General features: G+C 37.8%; 1 protein-coding gene across 1 annotated transcript in view; it reads right to left on the reverse strand.

Annotated features, from left to right (window-relative positions):
- Positions 1 to 18,935, reverse strand: part of LOC150106343 (Fanconi anemia group I protein-like) — a 370,741-nt gene that overhangs the window by 181,064 nt on the left and 170,742 nt on the right. The window contains exon 8 of the mRNA XM_090392981.1: positions 11,340 to 11,463. Within this exon, the coding sequence (XP_090249107.1) occupies positions 11,340 to 11,463 (124 nt within the window). The remainder of the gene's footprint in view (positions 1 to 11,339; positions 11,464 to 18,935) is intronic.

The following is an 18,935-nucleotide window of genomic DNA, read 5'->3' on the forward strand; positions in this document are numbered from 1 at the left end:
GAAGGACAGGATAAGGAATGACTACATCAGAGGAACGGTTAAGGTGGGACCAATTGGCAAGAAGATACAAGTAGGGTGAGGTGGTTTCGACATGTAGAGAGGAAGGGTGAGGAGTATGTTGGTAAACGAGTGGAGTATATGGAGTTGGAGGGAAGGAGGAAAAGAGGCAGGCCCAAGCTCAGGTGGAGGGATAAGGTGACAGAGGATCTTAGGGAGAAAGGATAGAGTCCAAAGGATGGCCTGGACCAGACCAGAGAACTTGGAAGAGGAAGGTTAAAGATCGGTGCGCCGACCCCGTTTAACATGGGATAAAGCATAGTGAAAGAAGAAGAAAAATTAAGGGGGTTTACATTAAGGGGATATATATTCGGCATGAAACTCTCTTGTTCCAATCTTTGAGTTTCTTATTCGGTTTTAAAACAATGTGGGATTTTATATCCCCTTAATTTAAATAATGGCTTTAAATTTTTCAGAAAATGACAATGTATACTAGAATATGAATTAGAAAAGTTAAACCAATGCCATCCTATATTTTGGCAATGTTACAGTGACATCTTCTGGGATCACAAAACTATGATATGTGCTCACAAGCACTAACACTGAGTAAATGAGGCTGAAGAAGGCAACTGAAGTTGGTCCTAGAATCCTAAAAGTGTCCCCCTAGTGGGCTAAATTGAGTTGTCTTGGCTGTTGAGCTGATGTTCTCAGGATGCATGCTTCCCAAATTTGGGGCAGTCTCATGCATCCAAATTTGTTGAGGTTTGGGAAGTTTTTTTAGAACTGAGGCTGATTCCATGAATAATCTTTCAGATTTATATTTGCTGCATTGTAGTAAAGTAGCTTTCTTCCAGCGTATTCTGTGGTAGGTATTTAGTGCATGGTCCGCACGTCGTGAGTGGCTGTATTGGTGAAACCAGATGTAGTCTTTGTGTTCGGATATCCTGATATTAGCAGTCCTGCCTGTTTGGCCATAGTAGGACAGTTTACAACTACAAGGGACCTGGTATACTCTAGGTAGGTCTAGATGAAGTGTCTTCTTTGGTGGAGCAGATAAGGGATGCCAATTTCTTATATGGTTTTGTAACAGGTAGTAAGAACAACTTCTGGACATTCTGAATGCCTCTTGGCAAACAGGCAAACTTCCAAAAGAATGGAAAAAATCAGTTATTGTACCCATCCTGAAACTTGACAAAAATGCCGCAGAACGTCAAAGCTATAGACCTATCGCATTAACTAGCATACTCTGTAAAATTACTGAAAGAATCATACACTCCAGGCTCATGCACTGGCTGACAAAAAATAAGAAAATTAACTACTACCAAACTGCCTATAGAGTCCGTCATTTGACAACAGATCAATTATTCCACTTCTGCCAAACAATAATAGACTCATTTCAGGAAAAACCAACAAAAAAGACAACTGCCATATTCCTTGTGGCTGCTGCTTTCGATCGTGTTTGGATCAAAAAATTAATATAAACAGTACATGATATTGGAATTAGAGGAAATGCTTTAATCGGGATTGCTGATTTCATTAGAGGAAGAAAGATCAAGGTTAGAATCAATGCAGCAATATCAAGAGAGCAGAGAACCCAGGCTAGTGTTCCCCAGGGCTCAGTACTGAGTCCCTTACTATTCCTTTTATATCAATAACATTCATTGACATATAAAAGACACAAAAGTAGCTTGTTATGCAGATGAATTCTTTGATTTTAGCACTAGTGTGCCAGATGGCTATACTAGTGCCTAAAATCAAAGAATCTGAGGAGATTCTAAACAAATCCATGAGAGGATTAGAAAAATGGTCAGATGAACTTAAACTCAAAATCAACCCAGACAAAACAAAAATAAACACCTTTAGTACAGACAGAAAAAATAGACATTCCTGCAATTCCAAAGTCATGATCAACAACAAGCTAATTGAAAAAGTCACAAATCCAAAATATCTTGGTATTACGCTTGATCAGGAATTACGTTTTGCAGAACACATCTCTAACACTTCCAACAGAGCTCTAAAAAAATTAAATATACTGAAAAGGTTCTGTGGAACAAATTGGGTGCAAAGCCAAAAATCCTCAAAACTACATACACTAAACTAATAAGGCCAATAATGGAATAAGCAGCACCTATCTGGTCACCTTCGGCCTCATCAGTAAAGTCTACAATTATCTTATCTACAAGTCTTCTAGCATTATTGAAAAAACAGGATAGGTAGGAATGCATTCAGAAAAGTGGGAAGAAGAAGGAAACACGCAAACCTTCAATATGAAAAGAGGTTAAGAGTGTTGGAATGTCCTCAGCAAGTTTGGATAGAAGGAGGTGTTGTATGATTATCACATAAGTTAAAACATATCTTCTGCATATTAATGAGGTTGAGATATTTCATAGCAAGTAGGGTAGCATGTGCAGAGTGGCAGAAGCATGTTTTCTGTTTAGAGAGCATGAGGTGAGCGAGTATCCAAAATGAGTTTAAGGTATGTTTGATTACAAGGACTCTTCTCAATGAGTATTTTGATCCCATGAAGATACTGGGAAGAATAATAATACTAATCATAATATGATAAAATGTATAGAAAAAAAAAAAGATTTTGGAAACTTGAGGTGCTTCTTTTTATACAGATGCCACATATAACAATATAAATGAGAAGGTATCCAGTATATCACCTATAAGCATTTCATTACCCTTTGGGAGGTCTGGAATTGCTTGAAGCAGCAGAAATGCATTTGAGCGAGTCTTTTGTTTGTTCTTCCTCAAAACTGATGTAATTGACTGTAGCAATTTTGACATTATTAACTGTTTAATAAATAGCTGAAAATAAATACTTTATTTATGGTTATTTTTGTGGTTTACTTTATTTCTTGTTAACCTTCCATGGATATAAATTTTTAAAAAAAATATTAGTTGTAGAAAATTTCTGAACTGAAATAGAGATAAATTATATAAATTCTTAAAACTGAAAGTGATATTAACATGTTGGTACACACCTATTCATTCATTTCATATTACAATGAACATTCTTCTTCTTCTTCTGCAGCTTGTCCCACTTAAGTGGGGTCCTGTTTTTGGTGAGTCTCCTCCACATCCTCCAGTCTTGGGCTGTAACCACATCCAAGTTCTTCATCCTCAAGTCCTCCTCCACCAGCTCCCTTCATCTCTTCTTTGGCTGCCTGCGCTCCCCTGCACATCTATCTGCATAACCTTTCTTCCTACATATTCGTCCTCCCTCCTCATCACATGACCAAACCATCTCAACCTTGCCTCTAAGTTCATAACTTTCACTGTTCCCCTCACATAGTCATTCCTCAGACGAAACTTTCTGGTCACACCGCACATTAACCTGAGCATTCTAATCTCTGCTACTTCCATCCTGCTGATGTTATTTTTTCCTCAGGGCCACAGTTTCCATACCATACATCATAACTGGTCTCACTACTATCCTATAGATTTTGCCTTTTAGATTGATCGGCATTCTCCTATCAAATAGCACTCCAGCCACCTCTCTCCAGTTCCTCTATCCCACTTGTATCCTGAATTCCACTTCCTTCTCAGCCTCTCCATCCTCCTCCACTGTTGAACATAAGTATCTAGAGTCCCTAACCTTCCTGATGACATTTCCATCCAGCTCCAGATCTGTCTCCTGGCTGCTGTCCACTTTGCAACATATATATTCTTTCTTACTTCTGCTCAGTCTCATACTTCTCTCTCTTCCAGTACTTTCCTACATCTTTGCAGTTTGGCTGCCACTTCTCTTGATTCTACACACAGCAAGGTGTCATCCACACACAACATTGTCCAAGGCGCATCTTCTCTCACCACCTCCGTCACAATATTAAACAGGAATGGACTTAATGCTGACCCTTGATGCAAACCAACTGTCACTTGAAAACTTTCTGTCTGTCCCAGGTAGGTCGAACTCTTGTCCTCACATTTCTGTACATCTCCTGCACCAACTTGACATATTTCTCTGGTACCTTCCTCTCCCTCAAACACCTCCAGACTTCTTGCCTTGGCACTCTATCATACACTTTCTCCAGATCAATAAACACCAGATGTAGCTCCTGTTGTTTCTCTCGAAACTTTTCCATCATCTGCTGTAACCCAAAGATAACATCTGTCATTGATCGACTAGGCATGAAGACAAATTGCTCCTTTGCAATCATCACCTACTACCTCAATCTTCCATCAAGAACCCTTTCTAGGATTTTCATAGTGTGGGGGCATCAACTTTATTCCTCTGTAATTCTTACAGTCTTGTGCCTCCCCTTTACCCTTGTAGATGGGGACAAGAGTACTTTCCCTCCACTCCTCAGGTATATTTTCCTGTTGGTAAACTTTTATGAACAGATCCCACAGTAGGTCAATTTCCTCTTCTTCCAATGCCTTTCAAGCTTCCACTGAGATCCTATCAGGGTTCACAGATTTTCCATTCTTCATTCTCTTTATGGCCTCTTTTCACTTCCACTCTACCGATGTTCTGCACCATCCTCCTCATAAGGCTGTCCATCTTCTCTGTGAGTCCTCGCATTTTCCTTATTCAAAAGTCCTTCAAAGTATATTCTCCATCTGTTTCTTATATCCACATCCCTCCTTAACACTCTTCCTCCAGAGTCCTTGATCTGTCTCACGTGTAACATGTCCTTTGATGTTCATATTACAATGAACATTATAAAATCTAAAAGTTTAACAGAGAGTAACAATAAGAAACAAGTGTCTCATTCCTGGGCGACAAACATTTAAGGAATCTGTTTATTTCACGAGGAAGATTACATAAGCTATATGCAGAATTTTGAGCAAATTTATTGAAATCCACAAAAACATGCTTCAAAATAAATCTCTCTACACTACCTAACTCTTAATAAGCTGAAAACTGGTTGACTTAACTGGTTGGGTTTCATATTGCAAGTGGTCATGTAATTTCGCACTGGTGTGAAATTAGCGATTTTTATCTGTTTTTTTCATCAGAAAATTAGAGTATTATAGTGTAGAGTTTCGTGTTTTTAGAGTATTAGTATATTCATAACATTTTTATTGTGATATTGTCAGCATGGCACCAAACGCGACAAACAATGGCAGCAAAGACTATATTGTTCAGTGATTTGAATTTGGGGGGGGGGGGATATTATTCAGTGCAGTGTATGTGAAATGTATGCATCAAGAAATTAATGAATATGTGGAAGGTAACTGAAACTGGAGAGAGAGAGAGAGAGAGAGAGAGAGAGAGAGGGAGTATGTAATAAGTGTTTTAAAAGTGAGTGTCTGTTAGGTGATGAGAATGCAAATAATACTGATGATAAGACGGAAAACGATGTTAATAATATCAAACGTGAGGCTGTGAAAACAGAGGAGAAACAAAGTGGATATCAATAAAGAAATAGCACACTTAAATGTTATCCTTTATAGCACAAAGTGCAAAATTGAAAAACTGCAGAAGCAGCAAGAGTTAAGCAGGGCTGAAAAAAGAAAGAAACAGGTGATCTGAAAGAATAATAAAGACCAAATGAACAAACAAGCAAGCAGTGATGACAGTACAGTGGTAAAAAACGCTGACCAGGCATGCAATCAGGAATACATATCCATACTAGAAGTAGAAAAAGCCATCAAAGGCTTGAAATGTGGAAAGGCAGCAGGAGTAGATGATATTCGACCAGAAATGCTGAAGTATGGTGGTATAAGAGTCTTACAGTGGCTTACAGAGTCTTACATAGTTCAGAAAGCCTGGACAGAGGGACGAATTCCCGATGATTGGAGTAGAGCTCTCATAGTACCCATATATAAAAAGGGAAATAAAACTGAATGTGAGAATTACAGAGGTATTTCCCTACTGAGTATTCCTGGCAAGATCTATGCAAGTATACTTGAGAAACGGTTGAGAAGAATTGTGGAAGAAAAGCTTGGTGAAGAACAAGCTGGATTCAGGCCAAATAGAGGCCTGTCAGGATCAGATCTTCACTTTACGACAAATAGTCGAGAAAGCATGGGAATATAACAAAGATCTGTATTTAAGTTTTGTCGATCTGGAAAAGGCATATGACAAGGTGCCAAGAGAGAAGCTATTCAATACGCTGCAGTTATATGGTGTCAATGGGGCATTATATCAAGCAATACTTAGTCTTTATTTGAGTTGTGAGTCAGCAGTTAGAATTGAAGGAAGTACAGGAAGATGGTTTAATGTTAAATCTGGTGTCAGACAAGGATGTACATTATCCCCTCTGTTATTCATTATCTATATGGATCACATTATGAAGGAAAGTGGTATTAAATATGATATCAAAATTGGAGATGTTAATGTCAGCTCCTTGCTTTATGCGGATGATGTTATACTTCTAAAAAAATCCGCTACAAGTCTGCAAGATTCTCTGACTAAATTGAATAACTGTTGTAATAGATATGGTATGAAGGTCAGCAATAAAAAGACAAAGACAATGAAAATAGGCAGAATCATTGAAAATGTCAACTGTGTTGTGAATGGAGAACCTGTGGAACAAGTAAAACATTTCAGCTATTTAAGCACGATTTTTACTGAAGATGGTAAATTAAATATAGCAATAGACAACAGAATCAGCAAAGCTGGTATGGTGGGAAGTCAATTGAATAAATTCATATGGAATAAGAGAGAAATCAGTCGGAACACTAAATTAGCTGTATACAAGACAGTGTTCAAACCAGTTTTAACTAATGGATCTGAGAGCTGGGTCAGAAGTAAAACACTTGACCAAAGACTAGAGACCACAGATATGAGAGTCCTGAGAAAGATTATAGGCATGAACAGATGGCATCAATGGCAATATCATATTAAAAACGAGGATATTAGGAAAGAACTTGACATTGTCAGCATCCAGGAATGCGTTAGCAGAGCTAATCTTAGGTGGTATGGTCACTTAAACAGAATGGGCGAGGAAAGATTAGCAAAACAAGTGTTCTCTGCCAGGTTGGCAGCAAAACGACCCAGAGGAAGACCAAGATATAGGTGGATTGATACGGTACAAAATGCTTTAGACGATAGAAATATAAGATCTGATAATGTTGGAGTCTTGACAAGTAACAGACTGATTTGGAGGAAAATTGTAGATAGGAAATTAATAATGATGTAATTTTTTTCATGTAGTACTATCATATCCTGTACACCCTTTGAGGGTACATGGCAGGAATTTGATGATGATGATGATGATGAACAAACAAGTGTTAAGGAGAAAATTATGTATGGGGACTCAATAATCAGGAGAGTACTTAATGAAAGTATGACAAAATCGTGTTTCCCAGGAGCAAAAATTCATATTAGCCATGCCATCTGGATGCAAGTCAAAGGAAATGAATGTCTTGGTTGGTACCAATGATTTGAGAGGTAAGAAGTATTCTATGAAGGAGTATGTAAAAGAGTTGTTAGAAGAGGCATTATGAAAGGAACACATACGATCACAGTAATAACTTTTAATTAATAAGGTACAGATATTTCATACTAAAACTAATAGTACATCTTCAGTGTTACAAACAGTTATAGGAATGGAATACAAGTAACGAACACTCGGTGGATCACCTATTAAAATATATACATAGTTGTCGCGCACTAGGAAATGATAGAAAATAATAATTAATTAATATTTAAAATAATTGGTTTTTTTTAATGATTACATAAAATAAAACTCTCCCAGATCTTCAAGAGAGAGAGAGAGAGACAATCATTTCGATTTAAATTCAGTTGGTGTAAAATAGCTTCACAACTTCCTTTAAAAAGGTTCATATTTGAACCTGCATCTCGAGGAGAATAGCTTTATCCCACTGCATATTATGGGTAGTGTTAATACTGTGTTGTGCTAGACCAGACTTCTGAGGTTTGTTGTATTCAATATAATATTGATGTTCTTTAATTCTAATTATATTGAATACGACAATCCTCAGAAGTCTGGTCTAGCACAACACAGTATTAACACTACCCATAATATCCAGTGGGATAAAGCTATTCTCCTACATAGATGCAGGTTCAAACATAAACTCCTTTTTAAAGAAAGTTGTTAAGCTATTTTACACCGACCGAATTTAAATCGAAATGATTGTCTCTCTCTCGAAGATCTGGGAGGCTTTTATTTTATGTAATCATTAAAAAAACCAATTATCTTAAATATTAATTAATTATTATTTTCTATCATTTCCTAGTGCACGACAACTATGTATTTTAATAGGTGATCCACCGAATGTTCATTACTTGTATTCCATTCCCATAACTGTTTGCAACACTGAAGATGTACTATTAGTTTTAGTATGAAATATCTGCACCTTATTAATTAAAAGTTATTACTGTGGTCTTAAGTGTTCCTTTAATAATTATACTATGCCACAGGTACCTCTAAAAATAAGTCTCTTACCATGCTATGATAGAAGTGAAATTAGGAGGGTGGGGCATTGATAGCCATTGAGTCTATAAGTAGATTGTGCAAAAGAAATGATGTAGAATTTGTGGATCTGTGGTCTCTATTTGACAGAGAGAAGGATTTGCACAATGAGGATGGACTGCATCTGAATGGTTTTGCTGTTAGGTGTCTGGAGAAAGCTTTGTTCACCAAGTATGCTGACATGCAAATTCAGAGAAACTTCAGAGGACCCATGAAGAGAGTGAGTGTGAGAATGACCAAGTGAGAAATCTAGTCTCTCAGGCAAAAATATTGAATAGGGTAGACAATTAGGAAATTAAAGATAGGTGGGGAAATAAAGGGATGTTGGCATTTCTATATACTAATGCCAGAAGTATCAGGAACAAGATGGAAAAGTTTTTGACATTGGTTAGTGCAACCTCACCAAAAAGTTATAGGCATTAGTGAGACTTGGCTAACAGCATATTATATTATTAGGATTTTCAGGGAAGATAGAGAAGATAGGATGGGAGAAGAAGTATTACTGATGATAGCAAATGAATTGCAACCAAAATGAATAGGAGACAGGGAGGAGGGTGGCTGTTCATTTGAAGCAATCTGGTGTGAGATTAAGATGAATAAGACAAAACATACAGTTGGTTGTTGCTATAGGCCAGGGAGTTCCATAGAATGATCTAGAAGACATGAAATTCCAAATTAGTATAATGAGTACAGGTCGAGTGACTATTATTATGGAGGACTTCAACTATGGAGATATAGACTGAAAGGAAGAAAGCTCACATGGCTGAGGGATAATTACTTAAGGCAGCATGTGATGGAGGGGGACTAGGGGATGGGAGAGTATTGGACCTGGTCATAGGATCAGAAGAGCTATCCATAACCAAGGTGACAACATTGCCTCCAATTGGTGAAAGTGACCATGTGGTCTTGACTTGGGAGATTGTAAAACATGAGGAATATTCTATCAAGAATGGGATGGGGGGGGGGGTGCTACTTGTGGAACTACAAGGCAGGTGATTATGATATGCTTAGAAAAAAGCTTAAATCTGTACCGTGGCATGAAACACTGCAGGGTATGGATGTTAGCAGTGCATGGGATATAGTTAAGGGTCATCTAGAAGAAACAGTATTAAATTATATACCTAGCGTAAAGAGAATTAATTGGGTAGGAGTTAGATGGATGAGTAATATCATTAAGCACCAGCTGCAGAAGAAGAAAATGCTGTGGAAGATAAGAGGAAGAATAACTATGGAAGATTAACCTTAATGAGTGATGATGGTCACAAGGAGGCAGAAGTGGATAAAATAATTGAGCTACTGAGTGAACACTTTGCAAGCCTATATCTTCCTAGTAAGGTTACTGCTTGAACCTATATGATAGACACTAATGTGGGAACAGAGGTGGAGGCAATATCCTAAGGACCTCCAATTCATTGGAGGTTCTTAGGATATTGCAGAATCTCAATGTAAATACAGTTGTGGGATTATATGGGATATCAGCTAGGGTTTTGAGAGAATGTGTAAGGGAACTGGCAATGCCTTTGACTAAGCTGTTTGATTTAAGTCTTGGCTCTGGTAGATTCCAAGGGAGTGGAAAGAGGGCAAAATTATTCCTTTGCATAAGGGAGATTCTAAGACTACAGTAACAAATTATAGACCAATCAGTATCTCAGGCGTAGTGGTAAAAGTACTAGAAAAATTGATAAAAAAGGGAATTCAAGAATGAATAGATAAGAATATGATACTGTATGAGGGTCAACATGGCTTTGTGAAGGGTTGGTCATGTCATAGTAATTTACTAACTTTTTATAATATAGTAACACCTGAGTTGGATAAAAGAAATCGCTACACAGTGATTTTGCTGGATTCTGCAAAGGCATTTGACAGAATTCCACATGGAACACTGTTACACAAAGAACAAAAGGGGATGGATATGACACTGGTTAAGTGGATAAGAGGGTGGCTGCTGGACAGATATCAAAAAGTGGCACAAGGAGGGACAGAATCGAGAAAAAAAAAAACAGGTGACTAGGAAATAACTGATAAATGATATAGGAAATAACCAAAAAAGGAAATATTTAGTTGTTTGCTGATGATGCAAAATTAGGTAGAGTGATAGTTAATCAAGGCGATGTGGAGAGCTTGCAAGAAAAATTAAATAGGTATCAGTTTAATATCAAGAAGTGTAAAGTTATGCATTTTGGGATAAGTAGATTACAAGCTGTGCATCACATTGCTGGCACTGTACTCCAGAAAATAGATGAAGCTAGAGATTTAGAGGGGCGGTAGATAGAGAGTTAAAGTTTAGAGGATATATTGCTAAGGTTGCTAAATTATCTCACAAGATTACTTGGCTAGTGAAGAACATATTAACAAGTAGAGATAAGGAAGTTGTAATTCCTCTTTCTAAGGCCTTGATATGCCCACATCTGGATTAATGTGCTCAAGTCTTGTCCCCTGGTTTTCTTGGAGATGAGAAAGTGGTGGAGAGGATTCAGAGGCGAGTGACCAAGATGATGAGTGGCTTGTGGAATGTTCCCTATGAGGACAGACTGAAAATATGAGGACAAACAAGTTGTGGATTGCAGAAGTTGTTGATAGGAGAAAAAGAGGGGATATGATAGAAACATTTAAGTTGCTTAAAGGATTTTATAGGATAGATACAGGAGAAATGTTTCAGCACTTGACTAGAGGGACCAGAACAAGGGGTCATCCCTGGAAATTGAATAAAGGTGTGGTCAGTGGGAGTGTGAGGACTAGATTTTTTACCTGGAGAGCAGTGAATGAGTGGAGTGGATTGCCAGAGTCAGTTGAGAGTGCTTTTTTCTGTTAGTGGATTCAAGGAAGGTATGATAGAATGTGTGGATAGATTGGGTCTCCTGTGATGAGTCTTCAGACTCCATGGAGGTGCTTGGATAATAATAATAATAATAATAAACTTAAAATTATACTAAATGCATCAAAAACACTAACCTTAGCAGCCAACAAAAGAAGCTGATATACAAGTGGTGGAATTTCTTGAATTTCCAACTCCACTAACATTTTCAAAAGCTTTTTAATAACAAAATGCAGCTCAACATCTGAAAGGGTAACATCCCTATTGAACAAAACAACATCAAACATATAAATATATGATACAGATAATAACAAAATATGACTAAAGATTAATATTCTATAGTGCAAGCAGAGTTACCGGAACAATATCGAAACCTAGTTTCCATCACTGCATCAATAGAGGGTGCCAGGATTGTAGGATCCTGCATTTCATAGTCTGTGTTGTTTTCCTTCCTGCTTGTGTGTGCTTAGTTGTATTTCCTATGCTCATAAAGATGCCTTGTGACCAAGGCAAAATAATGACATAGTAAATTATTAACTAAATAAATTTAATTAGTAATTATTATGTTCAGATATGTATTTTTTTTCATTAATCATCAATATCAGTGATAATGAGAGTCCAAGAATCCATACCAGAAAATATGCAAGTCACTTCATGTAATTCCTCTTTTTATGCATAAAAGAAAGTAATCCCAGTATAAGGATTTAACATTCATGTTTTATTAAGTTATTAGCTGAGAGGAATTTTTGGTGGCACATGGATGATAATTCACATGCACACAGTCACAATGGTTGGAAGGAAAGCACAGACTTAATTCAAAATTGGGTATATAATAGTAATTGGTACCCTCTAAAGGCATGGTAGACAATTGTAATCATCAGATTTTTGGTAGCAGAACAGTCATTTATTCAGGTGAGAAGAATGTGTTAAGCTATAGTAGATTCTATATACTCTCATATATCATCATGTCCTCCCCCCTCCCAACATACACACATTGGATCAAAAAAAGCTGGGTTAATTGTATGGTCTGCAATCCACAGATACTGCATTCATTTTTTATGTTCATGCAGGTGAATACTGGCTGTTCTCCACATTTTCACTAACATATCTGGAGAAAAAAAAAAAAACTGTAGACACCACAGTTATCTAATTAACTTCTCTACCGGCCATGGTGTATGAAACAGTGAGACCAAATTGCACTTCTTACCATGATATTCAATAGGTGTTACAGAAATCGTATCCAGATTTTGCTGAACGTCTATAGCCTTCAGGGCCGGTTGGGATGTTAATGGAGAGGATCAGAGGATGTTTTGGAAAAAAGATAAAAGTAGCTAACTTTTTATATACTAATTCAAACTCTATGAAACCACTTTCACAGAGGGTTTTAAATATCATATCATATCATTTGAGAACACATCAATATTTTTTTTTTTTTTTTTTTTTTTTTTATGCTCCAGATGTAAGAAAGAGCAGTGGATTTTTGGTTAGGTTTGTTTTAGGAGTAAACAGCAGTTTTGTTGAGTTTGGAGAATGAAAAGCAAGCTAATGGCTAAAAATGTGTCAAGAATATAACTGATTTCAGCAGGGAAGTTAATATAATCTGAAAAGATGAGTCAAGCTTTATTTGCTAAGGATTTAATAACACTGTACAGTAAGGAAAGTGTTGGTGTGAAAGATGATTCATGCATGTACCTACTTTTGTGTGCGCGTGTGTGTGTGTGTGTGTGTGTGTGTGTGTGTGTGTGTGTGTGTGTGTGTGTGTGTGTGTGTGTGTGTGTGTGTGCGTGCGCGCGTAGTTCCTGTAGGCAGAAAAGGATAAGGATCAAGTGGATAGCCCAGTGACTAGAGTATCGAGGAAGAGAAGACAGTTATTGCTCTCTTTTTCAAAGTTAAATACAGATCCTAAGATGCCGGCTTTTGAGGTGCGCTAAAAACATTTCTAACATATTCAAGCCATGTTTTATATAATATATCTTCCATACATGAGAGGTAGAAGAATCTGTAGCACTTTAGTGCTGCCATGTCTGGAGTGCAGGTGAGAGTAAGGAAAGAAAAAAATATATTGACATTTTTTTAACAGTTGGGTGTATTGGGCAGGAAACAGCCTGACCAGGAAGACTGTTCCAGAGGAAACAGGTAGATGGAATAAAAGAATGAAGGGGAGAAGCATGTTCGGTTTTGCAGTTGTACTGAAAAGGGGATGTTGGGCAGCTGCTGCTCTTGTTTTAGCAGGCTCAACAGAAAATATGAAAATGATGGTTGTTAGTTCAGTGAAGTAATGTACATGGAAGTACCTGTCAAAAAGACAACTGAAACAGAATGTCTCTGAGATAGAACTTGAAGTGAGTTAACAAGGAAGGATCTTCTATCAGCCAAATCATTCAACTCTGGACAGCATCAAAATTTTTTTGGAGGTTTTAGATCCACTACCCCAAACATGTGAACAGTATTCTAAGAATGGACAGATTGGGGATTTGTACAGAATTAGCAGATAGATGGGAAAAAAGTAGCATCTAGAACAGAAAAGAATACCTAGTTTTTTAGAGATTGAAACTGATATGATGCATTTGTGCCAGGAGATGCCAGAGGCAGTGGTGTATTTAGGTATAGGCCTGAGCCTAGAGCGGCAAATTTTGAGGGGCAACAGAAATTTCCAGGCTCTCATTTTTGCAATTATAACATGTTCCTTAAATGCTGCATTTACTCACAAGTAGAGAAATATTTTTCTTTTCCTCATTGTAAGTTTAGTCTACAAGCAGATAATCAGATTCCGCATAATTATCCAGATCGAGACACGCGCACAGAAAGCTACTGTATTGTTGTCAGTAACTTGACACAAAGGCAATGGGGATCGTGGTCGGGAGAGATTGATGTTAATTGATTTTGTGTTGGTATTATTCTTACTAACTGTAACAACTTTTCTTTCTTTATTATTTCAAATTCAAATTAAGATTGTTAATTGTTGCCCTTCCTTCAACTCTTTAGTTCAGTATCCTGATATCTTTGTGGCAGTTAAGACGTGCTAAATCTGAAATTATTTTTAGAGTTTTCAGTGCCCTTGTCATATGTTGTCATCAGAGTGGAGGTAACACTGTTTTATTGTTTTGCTTTTAAAAAGTTATAATTGTGTAAATCATTCGGATACTTCCTGTGTGTTTTAAATTACTATTTAAATTTTAAAACATGAGTGACAGTAGAAAGTGACTTACTGGTAGTGAATATAAGAAGAGGAGAGGAGAAAAGAAAAGGAAGCGAAAATTAACCCAAGTAGTATCAAAGACAAGTCCAGGCGGTTAGCCTAGTGGCTTTGCGCTTCGCAACCATATGCCTGGGGAAGGAGTGTCCTAGGTTCGATTCCCGTCGGAGACGTGAGGAGCTGAAGGATCTTCCTCAGCCATAGCCAAGATAGCCGGCCTTGGGCATGGGCAGTAGGGTTTATTCCGCAGTTTATCTGGTGTTTTTCATCCCGCAAGCAGGCAAACCAGCCCCGTGAACACACAGAGATACAGCCAAGAATACCTTGAGGCTTAGGAGTGACCATTCTATCCTCGTATTTCGGTTACGAAATCCAAGAATGCTTGGAAGATTGTGGGCCTTAAAGGCCTGTTAAAGCCATTGGGATAGATGGGATAGTATCAAAGACAAGAAAACTGGACAGTTTTTTTGAGTCGGTATCTGCTAACAGTAATTGTGATTTGGAAAAAGAACAAGAATGACGTCTTTATGAAGTATATTGCAGTTAATGGGTTTCCACAAAATTTAGACAGTGATCTTTCAAAATCACAAAGAGCTTATCCTAACAAAGCAAGACATGTTTCTAAGAAACTCATTCAGAGGAATCTGATTAATGGTAAAAAAATAAGATGTTTTCTTGTTTACTTTCCTAGTACCAGAAAGATCTTCTGTGCACATTTTTGGTAGAGAGGGAGCTGACGATAGTCACTTTGTTAATGGATTTAATGACTGGAAAAATGCAGAAGCACGAATTAGTCATCACGAGAAAGCAACTAGTCATATGAACTGTCTAATAACTGAAACAAAGAGCAAATCTTGCAGGGAGGATTGACTTACAAATAACTCAGCAACTGGAAGAATAAATTAAGTACTGGAAGGTGGTGTTAAAACGAGTAGTTGCAGTTAAAAAAACATTGGCCAGTAAGGGTCAACGCTCTATAACTGAGGGGAGACCTCTACATAGCCTTTAAAGGAATGTGGAGAACCGACCAGGGCTTCTGACCTAATGTCCAATCCTCACCTTCTCGTGGTGCACCCAGTTAGGTATCTACCTGGATACTGAACGAACGAGGATGGGCTGGCAATTTGGGATTTACCTGACCAAATTGTATTCTCATTCGCTTAAACCACAATATTAAATGATGGTACAACATGATATAATTTCATTCCGGCTGGGGCATCGCCCAATTAAACAAGGCCCCCATTGTTTTTGCCAGGGAACCAGGATGAACAGCGAAAAGTCAGCTACTGGAAAGAATCCTAAAACACACCCCAACTCAATATCACCAGAATTGAAGATCGGTACTATCAACATAAGAAGCCTGAATGGCAAAGAAATGGAGCTAGCTGAGGAATTAGATAAGTACCAGTTCGAACATAACAGGGGTGACAGAAACAAAAAAGACAAAAACTGGTGAGATCTTTCTGAGCAATAAATACAAAATGTTATATTCAGGCACTGACAATCAAGGAAAAGAAGGAGTAGCCATAGTATTCAACACAAAATACGAGGCTAATCTTCTTGAATGGCAGTCAGTCTCAAGTAGAGTAATGTGGACATATATGAGAATGGGGAACTGGACAATGAGACTTATTTGTGCCTATGGTCGCACAGAAGGTTCTACTAAGCAAGAAGTGGAGGAATTTTTTGAGGCTTTAGAAAAAACAACTGACACAATGAAAAATGAAAAGTCAGTCCTTGTTGGGGATCTAAATAGCAGAGTAGGAAATGATTGTGAGACATACAAAAATATTTTGGGAAAATTTGGAGAAAAGAGCAAAGCTAATAATAATGGCAAATACTTGTTGGATTTATGCTCAGGACATGGACTGGTTATTACTAACACTATGTTCCAACATAAAAATGTGCACAAATTCACATGGATAGAAGAGGCAAGGAATAAGAAAAGTCTCATTGATTATATTATTGTTGATAGTGATGTTTTCTCTCTGGAGCAGGACACCAGAGTGTACAGAGGATTTGAAATTGGAAGTGATCACCATTTAGTCTTAAGCAGGATAAAATCGAATTTCATATTGAAAAGAATAACATGTAAGAAAGTTTTAAAATGAATAAAAGATGGGCAGCTATCAGATGTGAACTGTAGACTAAAATATACAAACATTATTCAAGAAAAAAAGAAAGAGTTTGAGAACAGGAATCATACCTTGGAGATTCAGTGGCAAACTCTGAAGAAAACATTCATTGATTCTGCCAGAGAGGCATGTGGTGAGGTTGTCTGCAAGGATAGAAAAATCAGAACTCCCTGGTGGACACAGGAAGTTAAAGAGGCAGTGAAGGAAAAGAAGAAAGCATATCAAAAGTTCTGGCAAATAAGTCAGCTTGTGCTCTTAGAGAATACAGAGACAAATGTAAGAAAGCTAAACACTGTGTAAAACTAGCTAAACAAAAGTCATGGGAAGACTTCAATAAGAACATAGAAAATAAATATCAAGAAGGTGGCAAGATATTCTGGAGGTTATTGAAGAAGTGGAGGAAAGATTGCTGCAAAAGGAATTAGAGATGATAAAGGTGATATAAAAACTGGAGAAAAAGATATCTTTGAAGTATGGAGTAATTACTTCAAAAAATTGCTAAGTGAAACTAGCAGTGATGACAGCACAGTGATAAAAAACACTGACCAGGCATGCAATCAGAAATATATATCCACGCTTGAAGTAGAAAAAGCCATCAAAAGTCTGAAATGTGGAAAGGCAGCTGGAGTAGATTATATGATCTACTCGCGGCTAGAGGGCTGCATGGTGTGTAGTGTTTTCAGAGAGCTCCCGAAAGCTAAGTATAATTTTGAATGAATATTGGTTTAAATCTTAATGTAGCATTGTTTATTTTTGGTAGCTTGTTGTGTCTGTGTGATTTTGGTGTGAATTCCGTTTTATTTAACTTTGTATTTTAACAATACGTTTCATAGAATAGCACATGGCAGCAACGCGACATAAGATAATGGTGTCCAAAAATATGATGCCTTTGATCAAAAACTGTAATGTGAGGGAGTTTGTCCAATATGATGTGTGTGGGATGTATGCTTTCCCAAAGAAGGCTGAAATTTGGATGGAAAGTGATAGTGGTGGGAGAATGTACAGAAAGTGTAAACGAAGTGAGGAATTGAAGTATGTGCCAGGTCGTGAGATAGTAATGGTTGAAGAAAGCCAGAATGTGAGTGAAAATAGTGGCTTGATAGGGAATTGCAATATGGTACAGGATGGCAATGAGAGCGGTGATCAAAGAGAGAGTGAAAGCAACTATACAGAGACAGAAAATGGTTTGAATGACAAAAAAAAAAGAGGAATTAATTGTAGGGAGTGAGATCGCTAGGTTGTGCGGAGTGATACAAAGTGCGCAGCGGCAGTTGGAGCACCTGCAAAACTCTTTCCAGAGTGCCTCAGCTAATGGAAATAAACAAGTGTTTGAAAGGAAAAATAAGCGTAAGAGTAGGAGAGTTTCCGAAATGAAGGAAAGAGTGTTGTATGGTGACTCGATATTAAGAGGAGTGATAGATGGAAGGTTAACTAAATCGTACTTCCTGGGTACGAAATTTAAGGATGTAAGTGAGAGTATTAGAGCACAAAAACAGAGGGTGAAAGAATTGATAGTTGTGGCGGTATGAATGAATTGAAAGGAGATAAGTTTTTTATAAGAGAGGACTTGAAAGTACTGTTAACGGTAGCGAAAGAAAAGAGTGAGAGTTAGGATAGTGAGTCTGTTGCCGCAGTATGACAGAGAGGAGTTTAGAAGGAGGGCCACAATCGCAAATGACTTTATGCGCAGGTTATGCAGACGGTGTGGTGTGGAATTCATGGACGGGTGGAATGAGTTTGATGGGTGAAAGGATTTATATACGATGGATGGGCTGCATTTGAATGGATTTGGTGTGTGGAGACTGGAAAAAGTGTTGGTGAATGAAGTGAAAATGAATGTGCAGAACCAGGGAAACCAGAACTACCAAGGAGGAGGGGGGGGGGGAGTGGATATGCAGACATCAGTGAGACAGTTGAGTGTAAGAATGTATATAATGTACCCGAGCATACTAAGGACAAGAAATCGGAATGGGATAGTTAGAATAACGCATCAAGATAGGAGTGGGACAAAGGGACCTCTGCATTTCATGTATACTAATGCCAGGAGTATTAGGAACAAGGAGGAAGAATTTTTGGCCTTGATTGGCTCTTCCTGGCCACAGGTTATTGGCATTAGCAAAACATGGCTGACGGAAGATGATATAGTTAGTGGGATAGAATGTGTAGGTTATAGTGTGTTTAGGAGAGAGAGAGAGAGAGAGAATAAAATGGGGGGGGGGGCTGTTATTGATGATAGCTGATGAACTGCAGCCAAGGAGAATTGAAGTTGTATTGCAGGATAGTGAAAAGAGCTCATTTGAGGCTATTTGTTGTGAGATTGAGACTGGCAGAACAAAATATACAGTTGGGTGGTGCTATAGACCAGGTGATGGAATAGATGGTGGAGATACTATGTATAAACA

The sequence above is a fragment of the Typopeltis vanoorti genome, chromosome 5 (assembly GCF_054136105.1).
Source record: "Typopeltis vanoorti isolate ZY-2024b chromosome 5, IOZ_Tvanoo_1.0, whole genome shotgun sequence".
In the NCBI taxonomy this organism is placed as follows: Eukaryota; Metazoa; Arthropoda; class Arachnida; order Uropygi; family Thelyphonidae; genus Typopeltis; species Typopeltis vanoorti.